Source organism: Bombus huntii, chromosome 2 (genome assembly GCF_024542735.1).
Source record: "Bombus huntii isolate Logan2020A chromosome 2, iyBomHunt1.1, whole genome shotgun sequence".
Classification (NCBI taxonomy): domain Eukaryota; kingdom Metazoa; phylum Arthropoda; class Insecta; order Hymenoptera; family Apidae; genus Bombus; species Bombus huntii.
Window position 1 is genome coordinate 16,475,136 of NC_066239.1, and position 15,505 is coordinate 16,490,640.

At 29.9% G+C, this 15,505-nt stretch overlaps 3 protein-coding genes across 4 annotated transcripts in view; 2 read left to right on the forward strand and 1 right to left on the reverse strand.

The window, feature by feature from the left end:
• The first annotated feature begins 114 nt into the window (after nt 1-114).
• On the forward strand, nt 115-4,562 carry LOC126878115 (ufm1-specific protease 2). 2 transcript variants are annotated; one of them, XR_007695563.1, is made up of 11 exons: nt 115-332; nt 418-633; nt 727-954; nt 1,025-1,186; nt 1,270-1,363; nt 1,458-1,718; nt 1,806-1,952; nt 2,059-2,194; nt 2,264-2,384; nt 2,446-2,517; nt 2,591-2,739. XR_007695563.1 is itself a non-coding variant. In XM_050640608.1 (10 exons), exons 1-10 carry the CDS (start codon nt 294-296, stop codon nt 2,800-2,802), a joined length of 1,749 nt encoding a protein of 582 aa, XP_050496565.1. In that variant the 5' UTR covers nt 116-293; the 3' UTR covers nt 2,803-4,562. The 2 variants fall into 2 exon arrangements, 1 of the variants encoding a protein (XP_050496565.1); XM_050640608.1 differs by having other exon boundaries at nt 116-332; nt 2,264-2,517; nt 2,591-4,562.
• On the reverse strand, nt 4,398-5,177 carry LOC126878168 (mitochondrial import inner membrane translocase subunit Tim8). Its single transcript, XM_050640727.1, has 2 exons — nt 4,858-5,177; nt 4,398-4,648 (listed from the first exon to the last, which is right to left on the reverse strand). Exons 1-2 carry the CDS (start codon nt 4,954-4,956, stop codon nt 4,475-4,477), a joined length of 273 nt encoding a protein of 90 aa, XP_050496684.1. The 5' UTR covers nt 4,957-5,177; the 3' UTR covers nt 4,398-4,474.
• A 1,577-nt stretch (nt 5,178-6,754) lies between these two features.
• Nucleotides 6,755-15,505, forward strand: part of LOC126878123 (lysophospholipid acyltransferase 6) — a 49,516-nt gene continuing 40,765 nt past the window's right edge. The window contains exon 1 of the mRNA XM_050640623.1: nt 6,755-7,039. Within this exon, the coding sequence (XP_050496580.1) occupies nt 6,956-7,039 (84 nt within the window). The 5' untranslated portion in view covers nt 6,755-6,955. The remainder of the gene's footprint in view (nt 7,040-15,505) is intronic.

The following is a 15,505-nucleotide window of genomic DNA, read 5'->3' on the forward strand; positions in this document are numbered from 1 at the left end:
ATGTCGAATTGCGATTATTGCGAATGACATTCCTACTCATGGCTTTTTGAATGTTATCAAATATAATTAGTTTGGTAACTATACGTAACTACGCATGATCATTCTGTTACCGTCTACATACGTTTAGTTGATGACACTTGAACTGCCTGTATCTTGTACTTCATATAATTTTGATTGGATGACTACACCTGTTCTAATGTACTTTTTGAATCAAACCTTGCCATATGGCGATAGCACACACTTAATGCGGAATTAATTTATATAAAAAACTAGTTTATAATTAGATTGCTGAAATGGCGCCGCAATTGCGAATTTTATCTAATGTCATAGAGGTAATTTCTAATATGTCTCTTAATATTTTCTATTTTTTGCTGTGTTGTGACATAAACTTATTTTATAAGTAATGTAATTTTTCAGCGTTTAAAAAATATAAAGGATGGTGTAACAGGTCATTTATATGGTGTTATGTATAATAACACATTGACAGTATTGACATTCAGTGTACATATAGCAGATAATGTTGAAACCAACATAAATCATACGATGTTACAATTACATATGTCAGCAGAAGTATACCTTTGTGGCATTTTACATGTGGGTCAATGTGAAGAAAAACTTTCTGATGCGTTTCAGGTAAAAATATGTTAAATGTAATTCTGCAGAAATAGAAGAAAATATATTTATTTTAATTTATTCTTTTAACGTTTACATGTTATAATTGTTTAGGACATTGATATCACAGATAATCCATTATTTTTGAAGTACACACATGACTATTTAAAGATACAGGCATATTTTTATATTCATTTAAAACTTGAACCTGTTACTGATATAAATGTCATTAATGAGAATGATATTTGTCGAGAATTTATTTATATTAGGTTAAGAGGAAGCCTGCCATTAATTGCACAAAATGATAATATAATGGAAGTGTTAGAAGAATCAAGAAAAAATGTAAGTTATTTGTGTTTTATAAAAAAAAAACTGTTATTATCATATTATATATACTAATTACTTTGTACAGATTGTATCAGGAAAAGTAGGAATTCATTTTCCATCAAAGAATGCTTTCCTTTTTAACAATGAAAATATTGAAAAAGATATATCTTTAAGAGAAATTCTAGACATATCTGATTATGAAGGAAATAAAAATGTGAAAAAAGCTGTGAAAGCTATGGGAATGGAGGTATGTTTTTTAGTATCTTTTATAATATTGCCTATGGCTTTGATACTCTTCAAAAATATGTATTAATTTTATTAAATTACTAGGATGCTGTAAATGCTTATATACTTTTAAAAATATCTGGAGACAGACTTTCTGAAGAAAATGTTAAATATGCTCCAGTACTTCATTATATAAAACGTATTATATTTATATTTTTTAATATTAAATATTATATTCATATTTTTCAATATGCAATGAATGAATTCAAACAAATGTAATATTTATAATATAGGACCATTTAATAGCTTGGAATGTAATTTATTTATTGATACACTATCATTGGTCAACCTCAATGTAAGTTCAGCAGATCTGTATGGCATATTGGTAGAATCCATGTGTCGAAGTATTAAATTGATAGAAAAATGTTTTGAGAATCAACTGCAAAAATCAGAAACATCTATAAAACTTCCAGTACCCATACACTTCAAACCTCAAGGTTTTGGGCATCTGATCACAGTAGTTTATCCAAGTGGTTATAGTGATAAAGAAACAAGTAAGATTTTCCATTTTGTGTAAAATATAAAATTTAATATATTTATATAATATAATATATATGTATATATATCTGATTAAATTTCAGTGGAATATCGTGAAAATTTACATAAAATTTTGGGATTAGATATGACTAGGCCGTATTTTCGTTATGCAAATGCTGTGAAATTTGATAATGATTCACAAACAGAGAATATACTTAGAAATCCTCACGAAGCAATTTCGATAAATGATGGTATGTTTAATATAGTGATGATATCACATTATATTATATTACAGTATGTTGCACTACATTATATCATATTACTATTTCTATATCTTATCATGAATTTCTTAATTAGATACATTAAATGGCAATCGAAAAGTACAACTTGTACAAGGTTCATATATGTATCATCATTATATGCAAGATAATTTTGATGATAATGGTTGGGGATGTGCATACAGATCCTTACAAACCATTATTTCATGGTTCAGGTAACTTTAATTGTAGGAAATTATAAACTTTCTATCTAATTTTATTTAATTGTAGATTAATCATTACAGGTTACAAGGTTACACTGAAATACCAATACCTTCTCATCGTGTAATACAGAAATGTTTAGTTAACATAGGAGACAAACCTGCAAATTTTATTGATAGTAAACAATGGATTGGCTCTACGGAAGTAGGTTTTGTACTGGAAAGTCTTTTGGATATTAGCGTTAAAATACTCTGTGCATCTACAGGTGAAGAAGTATCATCATTAGCTCCAAATCTACTACATCACTTTCAGACACAGGGTACACCAGTAATGATTGGTAATTAACTCTTCCTCTCCGATGTAAAAATAATCGTTTACTTTTTTAAATTTTATATATAAATAAATTATAGGTGGAGGAGTGTTAGCACATACAATTTTAGGAGTCAGCTATGATCAAATTACTGGAGATGTTAAATTCTTAATTTTGGACCCTCATTATACAGGTCGTGATCATTTACCAAGTATAATAAGCAAAGGTTGGTGTGGATGGAAATCAAAAGATTTTTGGAAAAAAGATGCATTTTACAACATGTGTCTTCCACAGAGGCCAGTATGCATCTGATCATGTTAAATTAAAAATTCAATGCAAGTTATGCATAGTAACACTGGCAATGTTCAGAAGTATTTATTAATTAGAGAATTGAAAATAATGTAATACATATATGTTTGAATACACAGAAAATATATATTATATATAATACATACTAGATTATATATAATATATACATATATATCGCGTTAAAATGGACATACAACTTACACAAAATGTATATGCAAATTCTATTTTGTTATACAACTATTTCCATATAAAAGTTGGTGTGTCCACAATTGTTGAGCTGAAAAACATTGTTATTTATATTTATTTTTACTTTATAGTTGATATTAATTGCATATTGAGTGCATTTTTAATATAGTACTATAAACAAATCAGAAAACATAATATTTAATCTTAAGATACAAATAACCATTCCAATTTCCTACACTAATATTCTAAAGTAAACTGTTCCTGTATAAATTGATACTTCTATTCTAAAATTTTATCCTTTCATGATTAACTTTTAGTTTTTGAATAGTTCTTCTTTGTTGAAAACAAATAAAATATATTCTAATTTTTGCAAAAAATATTAAATACTACTGTAACAAACCTACATTTAGCTGAAATATGTAAAATATCTATTTTTAGTTCAAAAGATTCATATACAAACTAATCTTTAACACTTTGTGAATTTGAATTAGTAAATTATCAGCATTCAAGAATGATACCTACAAATTAGTCCTATATATTTCAATTAAAATATATATTTTCGAGAATATTAAAGAATTTAAATGGAGTTACATCTCTTGTACTATATTTTTCCTAAGACTTTTGAATATTTTCTGGTTATATATTCCAAAAGCGAGTGCTCTTCTTTATGGGGTTATCATTACAATTCCTTAAACTCAGTAGAAAATTATTAAGTTTATCATAAATAAATTTACAAATTAAATGTTCAAGCATTTATCTAAATTGTTATTGCTCAAGCAAATGTATTTGATCATCTTCTGTAGAAAAAGAGAGATGCAACTTCCTTTAATAAATTAATTAAAATTAAAAATAATTGCATTGCTAAATTTATTTTTTGAATTCCCCAACAATGAGATTCAGCATTTCAAATATTTGAATATATAAACTGAAAGTTAAATACTTTAACTGCAAAAATACTTACAATGTTATTTCTACCAATTAGGAGATTCTGATTTTTTGTTGACATCTTTACAGAATCAGAAGAATTTTCTATAGATTTTTAATTTATATATATAAATGCAATTAATTGCACTACTTAAGTTCAACATAATTATTATATTCTTAAAAGTTATTCAATATGTATAATGTGATATTAAAATAGCATGTATCACTTGAAAAAAAACATGCTTGTTATAACATCATAGTTGTTATATACTATATTTCTATAGTCCTCAAACAAATTGAAAAATTTTGCAGCTATTTGTAAGTTAGGATGTACATTTTGTAACATATACATTGAATTTTTGTATAAATATATTTAAAAAAATGATTTTGTTAAAGAAAATACATAATTGCTTTTGTTATTTGATCAATATTAAGTAATGTTTTATTTTCAACACATACGTGTGTGCGCAAACACTTGTTTCAATATATAAATGAGATAAAAAGAGCTTTATTTCATATATTAGGCAATAACAATGCAACTATTATAAGCACAATTTGTTTAATATTACATGTTTCCTACAGATTTTTGTAAAATTTGTGCAAAACGATTTGTAATTAAAAGCGAAACATCTATAAATCTATCAACACAATTACTTAAGCATGTTTCTGTTCGACTGTCCAATTTGACTCCTGGCTTATCAACACACTTTTCCCAACAAATATCATTGAATTCGTGGATCTAAAATTACATTATTGCTATTAAAAAATTTTTGATTATAAAACAACAGTATCAATAAAAAATCATGTTCAATATACACAATATACACGATGTTCAATAAATTAACCTCTCTAATGCGTTACAATAAATTTCAAATTTCAAATAAAACAATTCATAAGTAACAAGAACAACATTTTTAGTTTCTGATTATGGCATAAGATCTACTTCACCTGAGCTTGAATTTGTGCCTTTTGCTTTTCAGCCATAAAAAATTCTTGCAATTCTGATTCTGCCAGTTTATTGCCTTCCATAGCATCATTGGCAGCCATTGTTTGAGTATATTGTATTTTTTATAATTTTACAAAATAATTTACTCAATATTTTATAAAATCAATATTTTAATCTTTCCCGCACACACGTGGTCTTAATAATTAGATAATCACCAAAATCATTGTTTACCAGTGAGTATCTAGTACCTTATATACTTCATACAAGGTAACTCTTTTTTACGAATTAAAAGATGTTACTACGTAACTACGTAATACTACGTAACTACTAGTAACTAGTAACATTTCCTGTTATGAAAAATACAATATTTAATTAAATTAGTCAATAATGTGAGATACTAAATACAAAAAAATGCATTCAAACTATAACAATAAATATTTAATATTTTAAACTATGATAAAATAGGACATATTATATTTAAAATATAAATATTTATAACATGATTATACAATAGAATTAATTTTAGATTATCTTTGTGATAGTAGTTGTAAAGATCTAAAAGACCTATTTAAATAATTCATGTAATTTTTTACTAAAATGTATAAAAAGTTAGTAAGCAAGTATAAGTATTTATTGCTCCATTCGTATATATACGTATATCCGTATGTAAGTACAATAATACTTCAACAATTCATAAAATATGCAAAAAGAACCATAGTATTATTCAGAGAGTTGAGTTCTTCCTTTTCCCTTTTCCGTGTTCGCCTCCTTACTTTCTTTTCTTGAAAATTTCCCTCTCGTATATCCTAGTGTACTTGTGCTATATTCCTATATTTCTATGTTCATGACTGTATGCTTTGGCATTAAGTTCTTCCTTCAGCATCTCTTCTATCTCCTCCTCTCGTTGCTTCCCCACTTCTAGACCGTTGGATCATACAGAAAGTTAATACACATGAAGTGTTCTTTAACGGAAAAGATAATATTTTTATTGTATTAATACATGTATATGTTTGTGGTTTTTCCATAAATTTGTTTTCACTAAAGCTAAGCCTTCGCATTTTCATAAAAAAAGGAATTAGTTTTCAATTTTGTTATTATATCGAAAAATTTTACAAAAAGTTTTTGATGAAGTCATTACGATATTATATTATGATTTATGATGCTACATATTTGACAATAACAATGCCATTTAATAATTATAAGAATGAACGCCAGATACAAATAGGTATTAAGACTTTAATGATCTTATGTCCTCCTTGGAATATTCGTTTCTTGCGATTATGTCTTGTTCGTTCGTATGTTTGACTTGCTTATTATTTTTCCGATTATCTGGTATACCTTTTTGAAATAAACCTACGTATGGCAAATACGTTTCATTTTATTTCCTATATAATATAAAATACGGTTAGCTATGAATATATTTACGATACAAATAATTTCAATATATGACATATGCACACACACACACATATATAATTATAAAACCTAATGAAGGAAAATAAATCTGAAAATTCATGCACAGCAAATTATAATAAAAAGTCATCTATAAATCAATACATTTATTTGAACTGTGAAAAATTATGTAAAAGGATATCGTAAATCTAGTAAGATTTGCAATTAAGCAATACATGCATACGTGTATTACTAAAAGAATTCTGTATGAAAAAGGAACATTATAGTTTAAAATTTGAATTCCGTCACAGTCGTTAATATTTGATTAATCATCGAGTCACGCCAGATGTACGAGCCAGATATCTACGGGCCCGTAGCCAAATACTATTTCACCATTCAACTATAAGCGAGGATCTACAGTCCAGCACATCACGTGCAATTGATTATACTACCCGTAGATACGGCCCTGAATACCGGCAAGGCTGCTAGCCGGCGCGGAACGTAGCGGCGCTGCATTTCAGGAACCGTCGTTGACGGCGTCATCGCATCTCTATCGTAGTTGAGTCGTTGCGTTCTAACGATCATATTCCCTCGAGAGAGAGCAACCGAACGGAGTAGGACCGTGTCCTCTAAAGGCACACGTTGGTACCGTCAACGTGACGGGTGCTGTGTGCGCGCGTATTTATTTGATTTGTATGACCATTGACAATGACCACGACCATGGAGGACTATTATGACGGTTCCCGGACATTTTCCTGGCTCGCTGATTTCATCGACGTGCCGATCGATCAGGTGAGAAATTCATCCGAAATTTATATCTCTTTCTGATTTTCTCACGGGCATCCACCTCTCTTATTTACCTTTCTACCGCTCAAAAGGAGGGCGCATCGATCGAACTTTAGATTATTATGGATATATGTCGTTTTTATTGAGTAAGTATCCTTCTTGCTATTGACCTTGTTTTATATTGTGTATATACTCGACGATGGATTTCATAATGTCAAGGTTAGGGTTCGTTACACTTGGAGCCAACGTTTTTGAGATAGCAACATTGCGAGTTATGTATATTCGCATAATTTGGAATACGTTTGTTAGATAGTCGGAACAACTATATTGCGACCGCTGGTTTTGTGATTCGAAGGGTTAACTATTCGTTAATAAGTTCTCTATGCTGTATTTTATGTGGTATACGTACACGGAATTGATATAAATATCTTCAGTAAGAACTATTTATTGTCTCCGTACGTTACATATTTTAGTACGTTTCGTACTACGTTTACTGCATTTTTGTATTGTTTTATGTTCCTGTCCTATTACATCATAGGCACATTCTGATGCAATTTCTTTTTTCCACACGGGTTAATTCTATCTAGGAGTGTATCTTATCGAACGCCAGTTGTGAAACGTGAGAAAAAGATCCATTTACTATGTTTTTAGCATACGTCCATCACATAATTTAGCATTGAAAAATATGCGAGATATATGAATATGGTGCGACAAGAATCTTAAAAATAGCCTCTCTCGGATATAGTGTGTTTTGTGTAAATGTTTCGACGTTTAATCTAACCACAATGCGAGCATGCAATTTCTATGTGCTTCGATCCCTCGATAAGATCAAGTTCGTACACGGTCTGAAGGTGTTACAGCGATGTGAATGTCGATAATGTTAAAGGTCTCGCAGAGCGATGAGGTTATCATTAAAAACTGCGGATGAAGTTACGCGTAGAAGTCACGAACTTCGAAGAAATTTCGTGAAAGTGCCAACGTACCACGAAATATGTCATTCTGTAAATAGAATGACCGGTGAGTGTATTCAGGGAGGGACAATCTGTACTATACGAGTTCTACATCAGATGCAACAGTTGGGAAAAATCGAGTGCAACGTGCACTAATTCCACATAAGCAGCGAACGTGCGAACGTTCACCGTGCACTGATTACTTAATAAGTAAACATTTGACTTTCGACGAAAGTAAAATTCGATAGCAGTAAAATTTGCGGAACGCGTGTAATCGTGTGTAACGTTCATGATATAAGGATTATTTATAGATACGAATATTCGTATATAATAAAGTAAATGAAACCAGTAGTGATTACTAAATTTATAAAGTTATGATGAGAGCACTTAATTTATAAAATTCAGGCAAACATGTAATTTATAATTATTTATCATTATTTGCTTATTATTTATAATTGCGTATTAAGTAATTATTATCGATTTCAATTATATTACTTTGCAAAAAATACTAAAGTAAATTATTATTACTAATACTGATTTAATATTTTGATAATTGTATTTATCCAACATATCAGTTATATCGTATCAGTCAGATTAAATAGTATTCATTCGTAAGTACTTCATGAAATTGACACGTGTAAATAAATCGAAAGACGTGTTAGTCAGGCTATCGTTTTTTGCTGGTTGAACGATAGTAATTGTATCCTGAAAATTGCCGTGCAGTAACAAGCAGCGGGTGCAATTTCACAGCTATTGAGTGGTTCGAAAGGAGCCGTTTTAAACGTAGCGTTTCTTGGCATTACTTTTAGCGGGCCACTTTTTTCCATTATTTTCATTCACAGTGTGTTAAAAGCACTTAATTTATAGCAAGCGAATTTCGAACAAATAGATATAATGTTCCCACTACGACAAGCGGAATAGTTGTTAATAAGTAGGATATAGGGATATCCTTACCTAAATTTACGTTGTAAGGTTAATAATGTTATTACCATTTTTTTTTACAATTAGATCCTATCATTTAATATATCCTTTCAATTAATAGCGTCTTCATAATGATAATCATTTTTATTTCGATAATTTCTGCAAATTTGCAGTTATTACCAAGTATCTATTCAAGTTATCAATATTGCTTTGCGATGAAATATGTAAGTATTCAGAATTGATAGGAATATATGTAAATTTCTATTGTTTATATGTACATATATATATCTGCTTGCTCGTATTCTCCGTGAATTGACCTTATGCAAATCATTTTTACAGGGAAATAGTGCACCAAAATAATTCAAATTATGCAAATGTGAATATTTAGTCACGAAAGTGAAAAAGAAAGTTGAAGTACGCTATCGGGATTTGTATTCATATAAGCTGATGTCGTAACCTGTCGTCGATGCTTTTTAATTTTAGAGCTGCGTGAGATGCGTGAACGTCATCGATTGGAAGCAGTGCAATTCGATGCAAGGAACGTATAAGTAGAAGTGGGTTTATCGTGTGCTGAGCTCACAGCTTGATCGCTACATTTTTCCAATTGCACTTTTAATTAATTCGGTGAATTTCCATGAGTCGTCGATTCATTCATTTATGATATTGATCATTAATACTGAATGAATTTTAATACAATACAAGTAATAGAGCCGGAATCATTTTTCACAATTGAACTGATATTCTTAGTGAAATTGTACAAGTTAGAAATTATAAGCTTTTTAAGTTTAATTTTCCAGTATTAACTTTTAAAAGTTATTATCGGAAGAAATTTATGCCATTACATATGCCACACCATTACATTTTTTTATTCTAGAAATTAATAAAGTTAAACAAATTCAAATAAATCTTTTTATTATTATTTAATAATAAGCGAACGATAGGAAAGTTATTATTGTTAATGATCACAAATGACATCGAAACAAAATCTGGATGGAAAGAAATTTTACGAGTTGTATAACAGTAAAATGAGTTTAATAATGAAGCAAATGAATATTTGCAAGTAAATCTTACAAATTACAAGTCATTTAATTATTATATTTAATCATCACAAAAATATAATCACAAAATAGAAATCTATCACTTGTAACTCTTTAATTTAACTTGACATAATTTGTAACTTGTTAATTTACTAATATTGTTATATAGTTGATGAATCATCGAGCGAAGGACGGTTCATTTTCATTCTTTCACGATTCGGTAAAAATTATTAATAGTAATTTCTATTACTTTCACCAACAAGTGTATAATTATATACAAACTTTTCCTTTTTAACGAAAGATAAATATCTTTGGATTTTTGTTTAACATAGTAACAGCATTATCCTTCAGTGATTTTTTTTTTAAATTATAACGAAAGTATACTTGAGAGGACTCTTAAGAAAGGAAATCTCTTGTTCTCAGTGTTAAATTATAAGGCCCATTTCATTTTGTCACCTGAAAATATATGTCTTTTTACTTATTAGTTATCGTACAACCAGTAGCTGAAAGTAGAGTACAAGAAGGCCCAGAACTATTTTCAATTATTATAAAAGAATTTCAAAGAACTATGTTTAAATACACCGAACATACTATTCGTGCAAGGCTAGTATAAAAAGAGGAGAAAGAAAGGAGCAAATAAGAAATATGCAATTGTTTTTCCACAACTATTTGGTAACTATGCAATAATAATTGCATATGATTCATTCGCTATCGGCTAACAATGAGCTCAACAAGGTGACCCTGTTTCGTAGTTGCTAATTCTACTGATTCGTTCTTAATGTAGCGAGGAACAGGATTTAACTTCAATGTTTGTGTGGAGGTGTGATCGAGGAACTGTTATATAACACGCTCTACGATCGGTTCTTGCTAAAGAATACATAGCGAACTAATGTTGTAAATGTTACAACGCGTCTAGAAAAATGCAGAAGAGAACCCGACCGTTCTCTATTTTCGGAAGCAACGTGAGTTGGTTCCCGTTTCGTTTCCATAAACTTTTAGTCATCCACAAAAAGACCACGTTCTTTAGGTGTTCCGTTATTGTACATAAAATTAGGTATTAGCGATGCTCCGAAAAACATGTTCATCCGGTTTGGTTTATAGTCTCTTTCTTCATCCAAGACCGTATCACGAATATTACACGAGCATATATTTGTATCCAGAAACATTTTTTTTATCATTTCCCGATATCGTTTTCTCAGAAAATACGTTATATTGAAAAAAGATTTCTTCCTTTGATACCAGCGATATTTGGACAATTTTAGTCACAGTTGTTAAATATTGAATATCCTAAATTAAGATTCCTTTAGCTGATATCGATAATTTGTCTCGAATGATTAATAAATCGGTGATTCATTAATTCTCTAGCCTGATTAGAGATAACAATTATTTTTTTAATTAATAGCATTCTTATTAAAAATTGATCCTTCGATAATCACTTTGGTTAACATAATTAACCTTCTTAAAACTCTCGTATTTGTTGCATTTTGTTGAGAAAAATTCATCCTTATTAATTAGATATTACCGATAAAGATATATCCCTTGGATTAGTTTCGTAAACGAGGTACAATGCACAGAAACATGAAACCGATTTTACGAAAAGTAAATATATTTATCGTCTAGATAGTTTAATAACTTATTAAAGTATAATGTTGTATATACGTAATGATTGTAAATTCAACAATTTCAAGTGAGTTGATAAATAGTAAAGTAAGAATATATATACACGTAGATCCAAATCTCAGTATTGAATATTTAGATTGACTAATATTTTTTACTTTATTTACTCTATGACTTTATTTAATTGACGCAATTCAAACGATTATATCGCGTTACATGAGGTATTTAACTGATAAATAACATCGTTCTATGAACTTATTTATTTTCGTATCAGTTCCATATAAACCGTTATCACATGCCAAAGTTAAAATAGCGAAATCACGATTGCGTATTTTTTCAACATCATGATTTGAATGATATTCATTGATGATGATTTATATTATTTGTATAATGAATGAAATAATTCCGTAATAGTAATAGTATCTGTATAATCTATTATGCACATAATCTGAATAACAAACACTCTGAGTGAGTAATTATCAAGCTGACGTCATCTTGATATTAATGGTTATTCTTTGATAAATAAACGGCTGTTGCATATGAAGTAGGAAAAGTGAGTTTGATTACTGAATGACAGAATAGTAGTTACAATATACCTTTTATATTACTTGTTAAAATGCATGTTTAGTGTTTTTCAGTTTCGAGTATTTTCCACATATACACACAGTTATATTGCATATAGTTTCAGTAGATAAATTTGTTAATTTTTTTAATTTAAAATTTGTAAACGTGTTATCGTGATATCGATTACAAATGTTTATTATATCATTTTCAACATCACGCCATGAACTTTAAATTGTACAGAATATAGATTATTCTAATCATTGCTCGTGTGAGATCTATCTGTAAGTATATCTTGGAATACAGCGTAACGTTCAGCGTACTGGAAATTTTGTATTTTGAACTTAAACGTAAAAAAGTACACTTGAAAAATATATTTGCAGAAAAATATTTGTAAATAGTTACGTTCTCTGTTATTCGATAAAAGATATACGAATGATCTATATATGTACCGTGGGTATAAATTTATGGTACAAGTAAAATCAGACAGACTGGATAGATAAATAAAACGAAAATCAAGAATAACAAAATTGCGTTGGAGGTATTTTTTTTAAGAAAGTCAAATTTAAAAGCTCGTCAAGTATACGTACACACGTGTATTTGAACAATTCTTAGATATACAGAAATAGGCAATTGACAATAAGTTATTTTATATACAAATGTAAGAAAAAAGTATAGAATAACAGTTTCTCATTGGAGCCTCGACGTGCTTTGGTTTGACGAAAATAGAGTTTCAACGTGTTTGGTCAAGAAATTTTCAATTTTCATTTTCTCGAATATGTGACGTCAGATAAAAAAAATGTTTTATTCTATATTTTCGACATGTCTTAGCATGCAAAGTGTAGAATAGCCTCCTGCCAATTGTCTTTTTTTATCCAGTTAGAAATTAGTCAAATACACGTCTACTTGCCAAGTTTTCAATATTCGATGTTCTTAAAAATAAAACTAACGCAATTTTGTTATTCCTGATTTTCATCGTGTTTTAAGTAATAAAATTTTCTTGATTTTACCTGCGTGCCACGAATTTATGCTCATGGTATACGTATTGACTATAAAAACAGTTAATGAAAGATAACTTAACATAAAACTGCATGCAGTTAATCGTATTACGATTTGAAATAAAAAGCTGAGCTTGCAAAAAAATACTCGTGAAGTATAGTTTGCGTCGTGTAACTACGAAGAAACGAGCAGAGATCATTGGCCTCCGACGAACCGAGTATCGCGTTCAGCATGATCTATTCATCTTGGACCCTCATGGCGAAATAAATCGTCATTGATACTAAGTAAATTAGTTTGAGAGCCGCGTGCAAAGTGCACGGAAATTATTAATCAACATAATGCTTGTTTTCCATATGAACGCATCTATGTAAATTAATGTATATTCATTTATACATAAGGCGTACAAGTGATTAGTTTTGGCAGTGGTAACTTTCTTTTTCATTATGGCTTATGCTATAGGGTTTATTTTCATTAAGCTTGTGTAGTTTATTATTGCGGAGTTCGTACTAACATCTATATTCGAATTAATCGACTAAATCTTTCGAATAACGATGTTTGGATAATTATAATAAAAGTTAATTTTGGGAAATAATTAGGAAGTAATCACACTTTAAAGTCAAGAGAAGTTTTGATCCTGTAATGTTGAAAACAGTTTAAGATAACATGTAACAGTTAGCGTTTTAATGGAATTGCTCTCTGGAAAGACAATCCATGTTACATCGCTCGAGAAAAAAAAGATTATTTATGCGAAGAACACTCATTTCTATGAATTTATTCAGCGTATAAATGAATTAACGCTTGTTTCAGATTTGTTTTTATGCCCATGATTTATATTGAATCGGAAACAATTCATTCACGTTTATTGCAATTCAATTATTCCAACACAAAACTACATTTTAACATTGTTCGTTCCTAGTCGCACTATTTCAAAATACAATATTCCATTTGACAACACATGACAAAGAGAAATATAAGCGTCTTTAACCATGTTAGAAATGAAGCAGTGTCGATGTCCGTATCGTTGAAAACACATGACAAAGTCATTTTATAAGATTGATCGTCAACGCTTGAAGACCGACAAATTGCTTCCTGTTTATCATTTCTATGTGAGAAATCAAGATGATTTTCTCGTGTCTTCTTTTCAGAGTTGGAGTCGTCATACTAACTATAAGTAAGGATTTCCTAGTCGTACGTTTCTTCTCCAACAAACCTCTAATTGCACGGTATTTGGAAATCCAAACCTACCTGATGCTCTATTTTGTTAGCTGAGACAAGAAAGAACTAACTGTTCGCGGTCTCCATTCATCTTCGCGCAAGAACATCAGGTACCGTTGCGTCACACAAGTTACAGTTACGTGCAAGAATGTAGTTTAAACGTGTTTTATACCTACGTGTGTTCAAGTTTAAATACCGTTACTTTAATTGGTATCCCTTATCGCCATTTCCACCCATTTTGATTTCTGCGAAATAGCGGATAAAAAAGGCAGAAGAAAGAAGAAAGTGAGTTCGCGTATAAGAAAAAATATCTGTGAGGACAGTAAACTCATTGTATCGGTTGGTGTTTCATTGTTTTTTAAGAAGCGACGTGAACTAGATTCGTACAATCTCTTGATTATTTCTTAGATGTTGAATTTTGCCAGCTCTCTTGTTCTAGATTTCTTCAATTTAGTCATTTGTGAACAGGACACTCTAAACTCTAATTAGGGCTTGGAGGACCAATTCAGCCATTCAGGGAGTTGATGAACTGTTTCTCCATAAGTGTCGAAACAGCTACTACCTACGGTACAACTTGAAAGAAGAGTAATTTGCTATTGCGCAAATCGGAAATCTTATACTAATGAAATGGAAAATATAATTTCGAAGAGAGTGTAATTATTTTAACATGGCGGTATAAGAATAACACAGTGTTATAAGAATTATGCAAGTTCATAACGTTTGTTGTAAATGTGTGAGTTTGTGCATAATAAGCTTATTTTCCATATGCATTATATATTCTACTCATACGTTAACTTCTACGGGAGTCACTAGCATTATACTATGGGCAATATCCTGTGACTTTGGCGCCATGTCCGTATTTCGATTTTGCGAATAAGATGTAATAAAAATTTATGTAATGTGCAATACATTTTTAAATGTATAATTTTGTCAGATAAAAATAAGACTCGAATGCGAATCGTCGTCAGTTCTAAGTTAAAAATGTCCCTCTTCCTCATCGGAGTTCTATTTTGAAACACAATTTTTTTTCGGCAGCTACGCGGAAACGAAAAGGTAATAGATCCAATTGACCGCAGATTTTCTATTCGGACATCGTCTTCCTCAAACAGATCGCACAAACAATTTTATTATTTTTAACAGAGTGTATAAGCGAATAAAAGGTCGCTGATGTA

Excerpts from the sequence above, each read along its gene's own strand:
- LOC126878115 (XM_050640608.1), top strand. The coding sequence starts at position 294 with ATGGCGCCGCAATTGCGAATTTTATCTAATGTCATAGAG. Across the intron at positions 1,187-1,269 it reads TGAAAGCTATGGGAATGGAG|GATGCTGTAAATGCTTATAT; the intron begins GTATGTTTTTTA and ends TTAAATTACTAG. Across the intron at positions 2,518-2,590 it reads GGGTACACCAGTAATGATTG|GTGGAGGAGTGTTAGCACAT; the intron begins GTAATTAACTCT and ends AATAAATTATAG.
- LOC126878168 (XM_050640727.1), bottom strand. The coding sequence starts at position 4,956 with ATGGCTGCCAATGATGCTATGGAAGGCAATAAACTGGCAGAATCAGAA. Across the intron at positions 4,649-4,857 it reads AGGCACAAATTCAAGCTCAG|ATCCACGAATTCAATGATAT; the intron begins GTGAAGTAGATC and ends ATGTAATTTTAG.